Source organism: Vombatus ursinus, unplaced genomic scaffold (assembly GCF_900497805.2).
Source record: "Vombatus ursinus unplaced genomic scaffold, bare-nosed wombat genome assembly UNPS02014770.1, whole genome shotgun sequence".
NCBI classification, from domain to species: domain Eukaryota; kingdom Metazoa; phylum Chordata; class Mammalia; order Diprotodontia; family Vombatidae; genus Vombatus; species Vombatus ursinus.
Genome location: NW_020954548.1, coordinates 34,608,437 through 34,624,077, shown reverse-complemented (window position 1 = coordinate 34,624,077; position 15,641 = coordinate 34,608,437). Strand labels below are relative to the sequence as shown.

General features: G+C 41.3%; 1 protein-coding gene across 2 annotated transcripts in view; it reads left to right on the top strand.

Annotated features, from left to right (window-relative positions):
• Positions 1-327: 327 nt before the first annotated feature.
• CRAMP1 (cramped chromatin regulator homolog 1) overlaps positions 328-15,641 on the top strand; it is a 108,846-nt gene continuing 93,532 nt past the window's right edge. The window contains exons 1-2 of one of the 2 annotated variants that reach the window (XM_027862955.1): positions 328-434; positions 3,073-3,422. In XM_027862955.1, the coding sequence (XP_027718756.1) occupies positions 3,074-3,422 (349 nt within the window). In that variant the 5' untranslated portion in view covers positions 328-434; position 3,073. Of the gene's footprint in view, positions 435-2,574; positions 2,641-3,072; positions 3,423-15,641 lie in introns of those variants that run through there. The other variant, XM_027862954.1, reaches the window with a different exon arrangement.

The window sequence follows — 15,641 nt, the reverse complement described above, 5'->3', positions numbered from 1 at the left end:
GGCGGGGGGCCGCCCTCGGACCCGAGCGCGGGGTCGCGCCGCGCCTCGCTGCGGGGCCCGGGGCTCCGAGCGGACCTGCCCCTGCCCAGCCCTCGGCCCACCGTGTTTCTCTCTCTCCCTATACGGAGGACACTCCCCCCGGCCCTTTCCCCCAACGCGGGCGGCCGGCCGTCGGCCGCCCAGAGCCTCCTCGGGGGTGGGGGGGACAGAGCGGCGGCAGAGGCGGCCGGGCTCAGGCCGGCCGAGCCTGAGGCCCGGCCCTGGGCTACTGGGGCCACCGCCTGCGAGGGAGGGCTCCGGGGGCCCAGGCCGGGGGAAAGGGCGTGGTGAGCCTGGAGCAGCCCCCGGGAGCAGCAGGAAGGACACCGCTGGACTGCGAGAAGCCGGCCGGAGAGCCCGCGGTGCCAGGCTGCATCTGAGCTTTGATGCCTAAGGTAAGGGACGGGGGTGCACCTGGGACGCCGGATCGCTTGCTTTAAGGTGGAGGGAGTCGGGAAGGATGAGCACTCGGCGAGTCGTGGGGCCTCCTCCTTGGTCTGTGCTGGGGTTGGGAGGACGGTCCTCAGCCTCGGGTCAGCGGCAATGCGAGCAGCTCCAACGATCGGGGCCACCCACTTGGTCCCCCATAGTTCAGACCTGTCATTCTGTCGTGGCGATGGAGGATTTTCCTGTGGGGAGAGAGCAGAGCCAGGAGACGGGCAAATCGGAAGAAAAGTAATCTAATGTTGGCAGGAGAGCAGATTGGAGGAACGTAAAGATGAGAAGCAAGGTGCCCTGTTTCAGGAAGCATCTTCCAGGTGATATGGAAGGACCATCAACCTGGGCACCTGTGCCAGGCATAGAATGAATCAATTCTTGTTGGAGTGGTCTGAGGGATACTCTTTACTGAGGATCCGGGATTTATTACAGCTTGGGTAGTGGTTCTACCGGTGGTACTACAAAAGGTCGAAAAGTAGGCTAGTGCGCCCTACCCCCCCACCCCCCACGACCAGTGTTTGACTACTGTTCCTTTTCTTTTTTCTGTTGAAAAAGGAATTGCACCTGTGTGCACCATCAGGTACTAATGCTGGGGTTACCCTCTCTGTAGGATGATTGAACTGTTGCAAAATTTTAGAACCTGCAATTTTCTGTACGACTATACCTTCCCTATACATACTAGCTAGCTTCTTGTCATTTTTCAATTCTGAAAAATTAGGTGTTCTTGGTTCTGCCTAGTGTGTGCATTTAATGTATCTGGTAAATTTTGTTTGCTCAAGTTATTATTTGAAAGGTAATTGTTTTAAGACTATTTTATTAAGCTAAATGTGTGTGGTGCTGGCCTGACACTGGAGGTAAAGGAATGGCAACCAAAGTTTTTGCCTCCCCCCCTACAAATTTTAAAACAAGCAAAGCTCTTCTTCATAAGTTCTAAATTTTATGAAAAGTATATTGAATAAGAATTTGTAATATTGCCCCGTGTCCCTGAATCAATTCTTGTAAAGTATGTTTTTTAATATCTGTATTCTTCTGTGAAGTTTTTGTAGTGTTTTATTTTTGTCTGTGTCACTGTTGACTTATACCAGTTATATGAGTTAGTGATTTGCATTACAGGTTAGATATGTGAAAAGTCTGGTTTTCGATCTATTTGTGTTTTACACGGTATATAATATTGGCCCTGTACTGATGCCATGCCATGTTACTAAAAAAAAAACCTTTGTTTCTTTAATATATTCTATATACCATCCAGTGTATTTGATAGCATTAGTTAATTCAATTTTAAATAATATGTTGTTGTTTTTTCTTCAATGGTTGTGTTCTTGGGCATAGTTCCTGAAGACTATGAGGAACTTATACTATTTAGTTTTGTTTCACAACACAGTTTAATAGTTTTGTCCACATATTTACATAAGTTTTTTGAGGGAAACTGATTTTTGAGCAAAGCCATTTTTTGAGGAGCAAATTTAACTTACAGAATTTTTACATGCAGTGGGTGAAATTATGGCAATGATGATGAAAAAGATTTTTAAAGGAAGAATTCCTACAAGCTTACTTGGAAATCACTATCAAACTCAACTAAACTCAGCTAAGTGTTTGGTGCAACAGGCTCTTTTGTTGAAAAAAAAAACCCTCAAACACCTTTTTTTGTACTTTATTCTGAAATTATCTTGGGATCTTATCTTTGAAGTAACTTCTTTTCTGATTCCAGAAGACAATAACTTATAGGGATTTGGGGGCTTAAATTGTTGTTTATTTTATTTTTTTGAATGCAAAAAGGTGACAGCAGCTTTCAGCCTTGGTGTTCTCTTTGCAAAGTGGCCAGCTTGAGGTTGACTCCTCCTGCACTTGATCTTGGGCCCTCTGCCCTTTTCGTGGGGTGAACTTGTAGCTAGTGGCAGGAATAGGTGTGCAGAATGTTGTAGTCCTTTCCCCTTTTGGGGGGGGGCAGCGTGGGGGGAGGGGGAAGGAGTTGGGAATCTTTGCAGCCTTGGCCAGCCCCAGCCCCAGCCCCAGAGTCAGAGTAGGAGAGAGCTCCACACGCACAGAGAAGCTGCTGCTGCATCTAGGACGATGAACCATTTCCCCCCTGGGTAGGTCGGATCACCTCGGCTCCATGGTGAGGAGAAAGAAGACAGCCCCCGGCCCCGAGGACCCGCAGCATGGGTAGGACGGAGAGGGGGCCCTGCAGCGGCTTCGGGGGCCCAGCAGCTCCCCGGGGTCTCCGCCGTCTGGGGCTGCTGCTGCTCTGGTTTTCTCTCTCTTCGCGAGCGCTTCAGACGCCTGACTTTGGCTGGGCCGTTTCCTTGGCAAATCCGCCGTCCAGCCCCCTTGGAAGGGTCCGGAGCCCTCCGGGTCGGTTCTGGTGGGGGGTGGGTGGGCTGGGGATCCGTCCCCGGCCCCCTGGCAGACCGGGCCCGGGCTGTTGGGCCGGGACAGGCAAAGGAGCCGAGAGGGGATTTGTAACAAACAACGGCGGCCATGTTGAGAGGGAATTTCTGCAGCTAAACTTCTCCCCTCTCTGGGCCAGGGATTTTCTCTCCTTTGCGGGTCTCATGAGGTTTTTCCTTTTTTCTTTCCTCTTCCCCCTTCCCCTAGGATGACAGTGAAGTTGGGAGACGGCAGCAGCGGGGAGGAAGGGCTCAAAAAGCTGGGCAAGAGATCAGCAGATGAGGAGTCTCTGGAAGGAGAAGGGGCTGGAGGAGGAGAAGCAGCTGAAGAGACCAGCCACAGCACAAAGAAAGAGGAGAAGATTATCAATAATAATAACAATAATAACCCTTCCTCCTCCAGCCTGCAGCAAGCCCCGTCCCCCCTTCAGGCCTCCTCCCAGGACCAGCATCATTTCTTAAGGTCCAGTGTGAGACCTCAGAGCAAGAGGTTCAGGAAAGATTCAGCCTGTGTAGTTGGCAGCAGCAGCAACAGCAGCACCAGTGCCAAGGGAAAAGGTATGATCAGCCCTCCCTAAAAAATAAAAAAATCACATTCACACGCACCAAGACCCTTCCCCAAATTTTCAGGGTCTGCCACTTTGTTCTTTTCACTAGAGGGGTCCTAGTGGCTATGGCCTTCTTCTCTTTCCCCTCCCCCAACCTCTACACCTCCATACTAGTTAAATTGCTATAATGGCCCACTCTCCAGTTTACATTTGCAAAATAGGCACTTTGGAAACTCACTCAAGAGTGTGGGAAAGACACCTCTTTTTTGAAATGATCTATAGTCTTAAATTTAATATATTTTGAGCTTCAGTAAATTTCTTTTATTTTGGCTAGTAAATTGGATTCCAGTGTTTTTCAAGTGATTGTTGGTAAGTCTGTTTTAGACTGTGATTATTTTAGGTTTGAGCAGTATTCTGAAAATTAAAAAAGGAAAATATTTAATGTTTCCCCTTTCTAGAAAGATAGTAATTCCAACAAAGGAACTGGTTTGGTTTGGAGAAAAGTATTATGAATGACTTCGTTTGACTGCGCTGGTCATAATTTGTATAGTAGGCTTTACCATATGTGTGTCATTAGTGCAAAACTATTAGGGACATTGAGAGTGTTGTTTCTCTTCAATTTTTTCAGTTGTTTTACTTTAGCGTCTTGGATAAGATCTTACTTCCTTAAGAATGGTGACTAGTGAAGAGGATGTCTGGTGACCTAATGCTATTGTATAGGAACAATAGTTAAGGATTAACACCTGTCATTTTATTTTGATATTTTTAATAGACATTAGTGATTAACTAAGTATACTTCTCCTTTTTAATTTTCCCACCTAAAGTGGGGAAAGAGTGCCACATTTTATCCTTTGCTTGTGTATATATCACATTTTTGTCAACTTTTTTACATTGATGTCACAGGACCATGCCATTGCTAACTAATTATTAATAATTAATAATTATCTCTTGTTTATATTCAGATGCTCACATTTTGCAGATATGGAAATAATTCAGAAAATATCACATCCATCATTTTAGAATTATAGGTGAATGGGTCCTTTTCATTGAGTTTTGTGAATGATGGTTATAGTAATTTAATAAATAATCCCACTAGTTTTAATGATACATTTGAGGAGATGATGAGCAAATCACTTTTGCTCAGAATTTAATAGTCCTCCCAAATCCTTAACTTAAAATAAGTCAATGGCTTATGGAATCATTGGTGCTACTAATATTTGTTAAAGGTTTTTGAGGTGGGACAAAAGTACAAGAGTAAAATGAGTGTGTTCAAATGTTAAAATTGAGGGGGCAGCTGGGTGGCACAGTGGATAGAGCTCTGGCCCTGGACTCAAGAGGACCTGAGTACAAATGTAGCCTCAGACACATAACACTTACTAGCTGTGTGACCCTGGGCAAGTCACTTAACTCCATTGCCTAGCCAAAAAAAAAAGTTAAAATTGCCTGGGGCAAGTATTTTCCTTGAAGTATAAAGTTTTGTGCTGATTTGGGGGGAAAATCCAACCTATTTATCAATCCCATTTGTTTAATTAAAATTAACCTTTTCTTATGTCATTGTAAACTATATTGTATATAAGTGCCATCAATGAGTTGCATAAGTTAATGAAAAGAAACTTGACAATAATTAATCATCCTTACTTTTGTATTAAATATTAGAGAGCGTTGGCAGAGTTGGCTTTACTTTTTAGAATTGAGTAGCTTCCTGATAGGATGCTGAGAATGGCAGCATGGCGTAGTGGAGTGATGGATTTGGAGTCAAAAGACCCGGGTTCATTTATGAACTGTCATTTAACTTATCAGAGCCTCAGTCTCCTTATCTGTAAAATGGGACTAATATGATTGTTGTAGGAACAGTGCATTGCAAACTTTAAAGCCCTGTAGAATTTAAGCTTCTTTTCTGAAGCAGTAATCATTAGCTTGCCATTAAATTATTTCTCTGTTAGTGAAATATGAATTTGGGAAGGACTTGTACTCCAGAGAAAAATGTGCCCACTGTTTTTTCTCTGGTAGGTTTTTCTCTTTTTCTTTTCTTTCTTTTTTTTTCTTTTAAGTGAATAGTGTAGCTAAAAAGTGGTGGCTTTTAGGAGAAAGATTGAGGAAGTGTATGTGCTTTTCTTATTTAGTAGCTTGCCTGCCAGCACTTGGCATTTTAATTCCTAATTTGATCTCTTATTTGCAGCAGTATGATGATCATGGTCAGCCTCAGTCCTTGAGATATGCTTTTTAATGTTCCCAAGACATTTTCTATTCTGTGTGGAATATGAAAACCATTATACCAACACTGTTATCCTCAAACCAAACAAGAAAAGAGTTATGCCATTGACAGTTTTCCCAACTTGTATCTCTCTAAGCTTTTAAAATAATTCTTAACTTAAGGGAACATTCCCTTTACAATCTGTAGAAACTTTGATTTGGAACTGGAGAGTGTAAATATCAATAAACAAATGAACTACCAGGTCATTAAATCTAACAATTCGAAAAAATTAATTTACATAATTGTTTTTGCCATTTTAGATGTTAAAGTGAAAGCAGTTATTTCTTATAAAATAATATTGATTGATGTGGCTGAAGGAGCAGGAATGTCTCCTTGACTTAACCCTATGTTGTCCTGCACAAGAATACAAGTTGTTGACTTTATGATGAAAAGAAAATTTCCACTAGAAAGCTTTGAATTGATAAAACACATAATTAAAGGAAGCTGCTGACAGTTGTCTTAAAGATATATTTTAAGACTAAAAGCAGAATTGATTCCCTCCTTATATCAATATATATTTTTATTTTGTGCACTTTTACAATTGGCATTTTGGGAAGCAGTGTGATAGGTAGAAAACATTGAGGACTAGGCGTCAGATGAGTTACCTTGTCTCTGCCACTAACTTACCAGGTTATTGGGAACTAATTGCCTTATCATGCTCTTTCTGTGTTTTCTCATAAAATGAAGAGTTTCATCTAGATCAGGGTTCTTAACATAGAGTCATGAACTTTAAAAAAAATTTTCATAACTATAATTATTTCCAATTTAATTGTTTTTTACATAATTGTTTTCAGAACATCATTTTGAGAAGAAATCTGGCTTCCCCAGACTTCATAATGGATTGCAGGTCCAAGACAAAAAAATGATTAAGGACCTTTGTTCTAGATGATCTGTATGATCCATTTCAACTCTAAAAATCTGTAATCACTTGTGTTTAATTGAACCTAAAGTAGATCTTAAACTGAGGTCAGTTCAGGAGTATGTTGCATGTGCGGTATGGTTAAAAAAAAAAATTCCTTTGAACGGGCCTCCAAAGACTGGGTTTTATTTTCATTGTGATCATAGGCAAATCAGTTTATCTCAATTTCTTCATCTGTGAAATGAAATTAGATAATTCTTTTATTCTTTGTCACAGTATTGTTGTGAGGCACAAGTGAGATATAGGTGAAAGTGTTGTGTGAACTTTAAAACCCTATGTGAATGTAGGCTATTATTATTAGGAGAATAATAAGCTTATTCTCCATTGAAGTCCTACTTAAGTGCATCATTCTGCTGTGGAAGTGACTGTGGGTTTTTGAAGGTACAAGTTCTGGCTAGTCCTGTCAAACTAGAAAGGTTTTGAGTGGACCTGATGATGGACTATCTATCTGTTACCTGAGGAGTAAACCTAGCTAATTTAAGAGAGGGTCATCCCCATGTTGGCTTCATGGTGATGCAGTTTTTCAGCCACAATACCTTTTCATCTGGGTTTAGGAGTCTGAAAACCTGTCTGAGATCTCTGGAAGCTAGAAGGGTTTGTGAAGTCAATAATACACATTGTTGAAAGTCACAGATACTTGAAGTATTTGGAGGTTTTAGTGTTTGAAAGGACCTTAAAGATCATTTAGTCGGACCCTAATATGTATGGTTAACACTTTTCTGATTGGTGGATCACCTCGAAGAACCTGGGAGAAGGGCATTTGATCTGTTCGTAATTCTGAACATCCTTAGACCTTCCCAGATAACCGACTGAGAAGACTTTTCATTGAAGCAAGAGGACAGTAAGATAACAGCTCAATTCTGAAGGGTGACCAGTTGATTGAAACCTTAAGCTGTATTCGTATATGTGTATATATACATAGCCAAGCTCAGGTGAGGATATGGCGTCATGGTTATCAGTGGAGACTCCTTAGTAGACATAAGTCACTGTGTGTCAGGAGTTGTATCAAGCTCTGGAGATGCAAGGAAAGGCAAAAATACTCTCTGCCTTCAAGGAGCTCACATTCTAATGGGGGAGAAAAACATGAAAATAACTAGGTATGTATAATATATATAGAGTAGATGGAAGACATTTTCAGAGGGGAATGCATTATCAGCTGTGGGGACCAGAAAAGACCTGCAGAAGTTGGGAGTTGACCTGAGTTGTGAAGGAAGCCAGGGAAACTTAAGAAAAGGAGGTGAGGAGAGAGAACGTTATAGGCATTGGGAGACATTCAGTGCAAAGGCATGGAGCCTGGAGGTGGTGTGTCGTATGTGAGGACTAGCAAGTAGACCAGTGTGGCCAAATGAATCAAAGGCTTTGTATAACAGAGTACAGTGTTAAAATGACTGGACAGCTAGGAAGGAACCAAGTTGGGAAGAGCTTTAAATGCCAAAATAAAGGCCTTTATATTTGATCCTGCAGATCATAGGGTGTCACTGGAGTTTATTTGCATAGGAGGATGACAGGATCAGATCTATACTTGAGGAAAATCACATTGGCAGCTGAGTAGAGGTTAAATGGAGTGGGTAGACCAATTGAAAGCACTTCTTGCCTGGACAGTTAACAAGAAGACCCTGAGCTAGGATGTGAGCAGAGAGAAGGGGGCATATATGAGACATGATATGAAGGTGGAAAGGAAAGGATTTGGCAGTGGATTGGATGTGGGGTGAGTGAGAGTTGAGGATAACAATGAGATTGTTAGTCTGGGTGACTGGGAATATGGGGATAATGTCAACATGTAGGAAAGTTGAAGAGGGGAGATTCTGGGAGGGGGTGGATAATGAGTTCTGTTTTGGACACTTTGAGATTTTGATGCCTGTGGGACATTGAGTTTAAGGTGTCCAAAAGGCAGTTGGAGATTGTGCTTGTATTTCAGGAGAAAGGAAATTAAGGATGAGTGTGTATCATTTGCATAGAGATTATAATTGAACCCATGGGAACTCATGAGATCACTAGATGAGATTAAAGAGAGGGTGCTCAGAAGAGGACCCAGGCCAGAGCCTTGGGGACATCCACAGTGGCCATGATGAAGATGAAGATCCAGCAGAGGAGTCTGAGAAAGAGGTTAGGTAGAGAAGAAGCATGAGAGAGCAGTGTTAGGAGGTGTATTTAAGGGGAAAGGGGGCCAGTCCGTCCATAATTTGAGGCTGCAGAGTGGTCAAGGGGGATGAAGATTGAGAAGAGACCATTAGGTTTGACAGTTAAGAACTCCCTGATAACTTTGGAGAGGATGGTTTCAGTTGGATCATGAGAGTGGATGTTGTCATTGCTTTTCTCTTCCTCTGTCACTGAAGCTGCTGCTACTCTGGGTCCTTCTGTCTAAAGTGATTCAGAAGCACAGCAGAGATTACATTTAGACGTGGAAAAAGGACTGGAATGTTTGAAGTCCCCAGAACTCCGGAGGGAGGAATAGCTGGGAGCCACACTAACACAAACACATGGATCCCTCCCCACTGTTTTTTCAGAGGGAGAGGGGTGGAAACAAAATATGTTTTAACACCTGGAGAATGACTGAACAAATTGGTATATGACTGTAGTGGAATATTATTGTGCTATGAGGGATCATGCATATATGACATTCAGACATGAGAATGAACAAAAAAGTATTTATTAAGCACTTAATAAATTCCAGGTACTGTGAACACTAACAGAAAGAGTGAAATAGTTACTGCTGTCAAGGAGCTCACTCTCACACATACATTTGGGTGAAGGGGTGGATGGAAAGGTCCAGAAGTCATGAGTTTTCAGTGACAGATCAATGGTAGGGTCCAGGGGTCCTTAGGTTAAATTAGGTCAATTGACAGTGCCAAAGGTGTGGAGAGCATAGAAGAAAAAGCTGGTAAATGATAAGGTCGGGAGGGACATTAGAATTTGGGGCAGGGAAGATGGTAAGGCCTGGAGGTCTCCCATCTCACTGAAAGGAATGAATTTGGTGATTCCCATTTCATCTAAGCAGTCAAGTAGCCTGAATGGCCTGCACTAGGGAAGGAGGTAGTGGGGGAAGAAGACAGGGGTGAGGAAAGAAGTAAAAGATGGCTATACATGATGATTACAACAATGTTAAATAAAAGCAACACTAAAAGGCAACAAAACTCAGAGCAAATACAAGTCAACGTTGGTACCAAACTATCAGAGCTAAAGCACAAAGCCTTCCTTTTTGTTAACAGTTGGTAACTATTAAATAAAGTGGAAAGTGCTTAACTATTCTCTGGGTGACCTTAGTGAAGGTTGTTTGGGTATTTATTGAGAAGTATCTGCTGTGTCAAAACAAAATGTATCAATAAAACTTTAAAAAGTGGAGGTAAAGGGGCAGCTATGTGGCGCAGTGAATAGTTCTCTGGACTTGGGAGTCAGGAGGATCTGAGTTCAAATACGACCTCAGACACTTGACACTTGCTAGCTGTGTGACGTTGGGCAAGTCACTTAACCCTGATTGCCTAAGCAAAAATAAAAAAAAAAAGTGGAGTTGAAGTTTGTGTGTGTCTCTCTCGCCCCTTCCTGAAAAAGTAGGGGTGAGGTCTGGGAAGGGAGTTAGGAAAATTGACTTTATATTGAATTCTCTCTTTTGTCTCTCCAGACCTTTCGTTTCCTTTTTTTTTTTTTAATTTTTTTATTTTTTAGGCAGTTGGGGTTAAGTGACTTGTGCAGGATCATACAGCTAGTAAGTGTCAAGTGTTTGATCTGAGGCTGGATTTGAACTCAGGTCCTCCTGACTTTAGGGCCAGTGCCTTATCCACTGCACCACCTTGCTGCCCCTAGACCTTTCCTTTTCAAGACACATAACTTACTATTCTCCTTCCATCTCAGCAGAAGACCTCAACTCTCTCAATTCCACATGTCAGATCACCTCAGTATTACTTTTTTTCTCCTTTTGTGTTCCATTTTAAGAAGTAATCTTTCTTATCAATGCCAGTCTATCTCCTTGTGTTATTGGTTCCATCACCTCCTCTTCTAAAGTTCTTTGACCCTTCAATCATTTACTAATTTTCAGTTTCTGTATGTATTGTCTCATTCCGTGCTGCGTATAAACGTGCCCAGATCTCATCCATCGTTTAAAGACAAACAAAAAAACTGAACCCTTAAGCTATTGTCCTCTTCTCTCTTTCATAGCCTAAATCCTGGAAAAATCTTCATTTCTCAACATAATCTGGCTTCTATCCCCATCGTTTGATTGATACTTCTTTGCAAGATAACCAATAATCTCTTTAATACTAGATCCAGTGGCTTTTTTCTGAGTTTGACCCTTGTTTACTATTCTTTCCTACTTGTGTTTTCCCAGCACTGCTTTATTGTAGTTCTTTTCTCCTTGTCAGACTAGCCCTGTGTTCCAGGTTCCTTAGCCATATCCCCTCTTTATTCGGCTACCACAGGTCTCTGTCCTGGGCCCTCTCCTTTCCTTACTCTCTTTTGGTAGTCTCATCAGCTCTCGTGGATTTAACTATCATCTCTCTGGATAACTCAGAGCTACCTAGTATTCTAGTAATTCTAGTATTCTAGAATTCTAGTAACGTATCTCAAACTCATTATTTCCAAAACACAACTCATTATCCTTTCTTCAAAACTTTTCCTCTTAACTTCTTGATTTTTGTTGAGACTACCATTATCCCTCCAGTCACCTGGGTTTATAACCTTGAAATCATTCTTGACTGACTATTCAGTCCTTCAGTCCTCCCCCCTCCCACAATATTCAGTCAGTTGCTAAGTCTCGTTATACCACTTCATCATCTCTTGTATTCATCCCCTTTTTTCCGTTTGTGACACATTATACTTTAGGCTTTCATTGCCTTTTGTCTAACTGAAGTAGTTCTCCAGTTGGTCTCCCTGAAAACTGTCTTTCCTCTGCATAGAGATGTTAATTGAATCCATGTAGAGAGAGAATAGAAAGGGACCCAAGATAGAACTTTGGGGGATACCCATGGTTAGTAGGTGAGGCCTGACTGAAGATCAGCAGAGGAGAGTGGAAAGAAGTAGGCAGATAACATAAGAGGAGAATTAAGAGAGGAAAAGAATGTCAAGAAGATGGTGGTTGACGGTATCAGAGACTGCAGAGAGTTCAAGAAGGATGAGGATCAAAAAAAAAACAAAACATTAGATTTGACAGTTAAGGGATCGTTAGTAAATTTGGAGAGGGCAGTTCCAGTTGAATGATGAGGTTGGAAGCCAGATTACAGAGTTAAGAAGAGAACAAGAGGAAAGGAAGTAGAAGCATTTATTGTAGACAGCCTTCTCGAGGGGTTTAACTAAGAAAGGGAAAAGAGATAACTGGATGATAACTAGCTGGGATGGATGGATCCAGTGAGGCTTTTTGGGGAGAGACGGCTGTATTTTGTAGACAGTAGGGAAGCAGCTGAGGTACAGAGATTAAAGATAAATGAGACTGGAGGGCAGGGGAGCAGCGTGCTGGAGATGAGATAGAACGGGACCACTTGTGCCTTGTAAATGGCCACCTCTCCACCAGAGACTTAGGTGAAGGAGAGGTTTCAGCAGTCGTCACAGTGAGACTTAGTGACAAGAGTGGCCCAGGGAGAAGGCTTGGAGTCCCCAGCTTCCATTAAGCACATTCTTCTTCCAGAAGCTTTTCCTTACTTCCTCAGTCAGTTCATCTGTCAATTACTATCTTTTATTTGCTTGACTGTGAATGTGTCCTACACCTGAATATATGTATGCTCCTTGATGGCCAAGATTGTGTGTTTTGTATTTTTATCCCCAGCCTAGCAGAGTGCTTGGTACATTTTAGGTGCTTCATGCATGTTTGTTAGCTGATTTCATTTTGTCTAAACAGCCCTGTGTAAATTTTTTTTTTTAAACTCAGACAAGGCCTGGGCAGAGATGGAGATGGAGGCAATGAAGTCTGCCTGAAGGCACTTGAAAATTTCTTAACTGTTTACACATTTAGAATTTTGTGTGTTGTATTTTTTTTAATGAATTTTTTGGGGGGGAGGGTGAGGCAATCCAGGTTAAGTGAGTTGCCCAGGGTCACACAGCTAGTGAGTATCATGTGTCTGAGGCCACATTTGAACTCAGGTCCTCCTGACTCCAGGGCCCATGCTCTATCCACTGTGCCACCTAACTGCCCCTTCTCCCCCTCCCCTTCCCCCTCTTTTTTTTTTTCAATTAAAGGATAACATCATTCTTCAGTTGTGGGGAAATCTTTGGTAATAAGAACTTAATAGCTCATCTATGATAGTTTTTTCAAATTTGTTTCTCTAAAGTGAATTATGGATATATTCGTGGTAGTTGCCAATATCATAGTATATATTCTTGAATTTTTCTTTTCATAATACATTTGTTTTGTATGATATGAAAATAAAGCAGTAATGATGTTGTATGACAGTTATTAGCACATTTAAACATTAGCAATGTAGGTCATGGTATTTATATGTGAATATTTTGTGATTTTATAAATTTCTTGCTGTGCTCTGCATTGGAAATATGAAAGAGCAGGTGAGGTGCTTTCTGACCCGGAGGGGGGAGAGAGAGAGAGAGAGAGAGAGAGAGAGAGAGAGAGAGTGTGTGTGTGTGTGTGTGTGTGTGTGTGTGTGTGTATAAATAATTGCAGTGGGCAGTAAGAAACACATGCAACAGCGTCAAATAATTAGGTGGTGGAGGAATTTGCTTAATATATGATATATGTTGTGCTGGGAATATAATGACCCAAAGATTAAGTTTGTTCTGCCTTCAAGGAACTTATGCTATATAGGAATTAAGAGTAAGGAAAAGATCATTATGTGCATTGGAATTGGTTTTGGAACACTTTGTAGAGAGACAAAGTGGTAATTATGTTGGACCTTTTAGAAATGGATCAGCTTGAGATCAGTAGAGAAATAAGTAGCATTCTGGACCAAGGCATGGGGACAAGGATGAAATATTGTCTTTGGGTGATGGTACTGAGACTAACCTCGTATCACTAGGGGTCCCATGACAGCAGTTAATGAGAGAAACCGTGGGAAACATAAGATCGTAGGTCATTTCATCCAGCATACATTGAGTAAGCGCTTGCTGTGTACAGAGAGTTGTACTAGACTCTGGACGTGACATCTCTGTCCTTTCTGGTAGGAAGATAAGGGACAAATTACTATGTAGTTTTAAATTAAATATTAAATTAAAGCACTAAAAAGGCTTGATCCCATCAGGAGATAAACAAAGGCTTCGAGGAGTAGATGGCATTTGAATTGGGCTCTGATGGAAGAGCAAACCAGGCTTGAGAACTGGGGTGAAGAAAGTCAGAGAGGCCAGAGAACTTGTGCCTATAAAGGAGCTGAAACTTATAGTGAACTCAAGCACCTTTTCATTCCACTGTGTGACAGCAGCCACTGGTCAGCATTAAGAGAGTCATAGTTTATAATAATAATAATGTTTTGGACTTACTCTACCATCATCCAGAAGAATAATGAGCTGTACATTCTACATCTAGTGTGTTCTACTGAAATATAGGATAAGAGGGAAACCTGAATAGTGAGAGGATTTCTGGACATACAAGCTTTGGTTGAAGGATCTGGGGATGTTTAACTTGGAGGAGATATGAGAGACAGTATATAACTATTTAAGTATTTGAAGAACTGTCATGTGAAGGAAGGATTATATTTGTTTTGATTGGCCTACTAGTGCAGAATTAGGAGCTATTAGTGAATGTTGCAGAGGCAGATTGAGGCTTGACATATAGTATATTGAATAACTTTCTTAGAGTAAAGTTGTCTAAAAGTGGAAAGGGATCTCCAAGCAGAGGCCAGATATCCACCTGTTTGTTGATCGTGGTGTGGGAGAGATTCTTGTTCAGGTATGGGTTGAACTAGATGGCCTTTGACTTGGGACCTTCCAGTTTACAGATTTTTGAGAAGTCAAGGCATTTTTGGCATTCTGCTCTTTCTGGTGGCAGTAGAGCAGCAAATAATCTGTTTTAGTTTGGAGAGTCTAGGGAGAAGAATAATACAAAGCTGGAAAAATAAGAGTGGTATCAAATTGGGGGTGGCCTTGAATGCCAGGAAAAGGGATTCATACTTAATTCATTAAGCAATGATTGGAATGTTTTAAATGCTAGACTAATAAATTTGGATTTGTTCTATTGGGTAGTTGGGAATGACATGAAGCATTCAGTGTTTTAGAAAGATCAATTGGGCAACAGAATAAATTGGATGACAGAGGGGGCCAGTTAAGTAAGAGGCATTTGGTTTTATCTGGACATGAAGTGACGACGTCTGTTTTAATAAGCTTTGACTTATTTCAAGTATTTCCCAGTAAGATTGATTGATAGTGATGGTGTTCTCATAACATTTTTGAATGTCTTCAAACAAACTTATCTGCACCATCTGACACATCATATGTCTCATTAGAGATGAAAGAAACCCTATATTAAACCATCTTAAGGCACCTTGCTGCTTTTCTAAATTATTTCTTGTGAATTGAGGTGACTGTATTGGTACTTGGATTCCCCTGGAGAATCCCCTACCATGTTGTATTGAAGGCAACAGCCCATGAATAACATTTTCCATTTCAGGAAATTTGATTCAGGCCTACAAAAGCACTTTTATTTCAGCCTCAACTAGGAAGAACAGTATATACTTAATCATGGTTAGAAGTACAGGGAAAAGGTGTAGGGCAGAGATTTTCAAAATTGTTTTTAGCGGGGGCAGCTAGGTGGCGCAATGAATAGAGCACTGGCCCTGAAGTCAGGAGGACCTGAGTTCAAATCCAGCCTCAGACCAAACACTTGACACTTACTAGCTGTGTGTCCCTGGGCAAGTCACTTTACCCCAATTGCCTTAAATAAAAAATTTGTTTTTAGTTTGATTGTAGTATACTTGGGTTCAGATCTGTTCTTCACTACTTTTCTTTGAGGATGAGTAACATTAAGTTCAGTAAGCCTGAAAGGAAAAAACTCCATGTCACTGAAGTTTTATGTAAAATAAAAAAATTTAGTAACTATTTCTAAATTGAACCTTGATGTCCAAAAACATTTTTTGAATATCTAATACATTATAAAACTAGATAACTGTAAAACTGACTGTAGGTGTGTG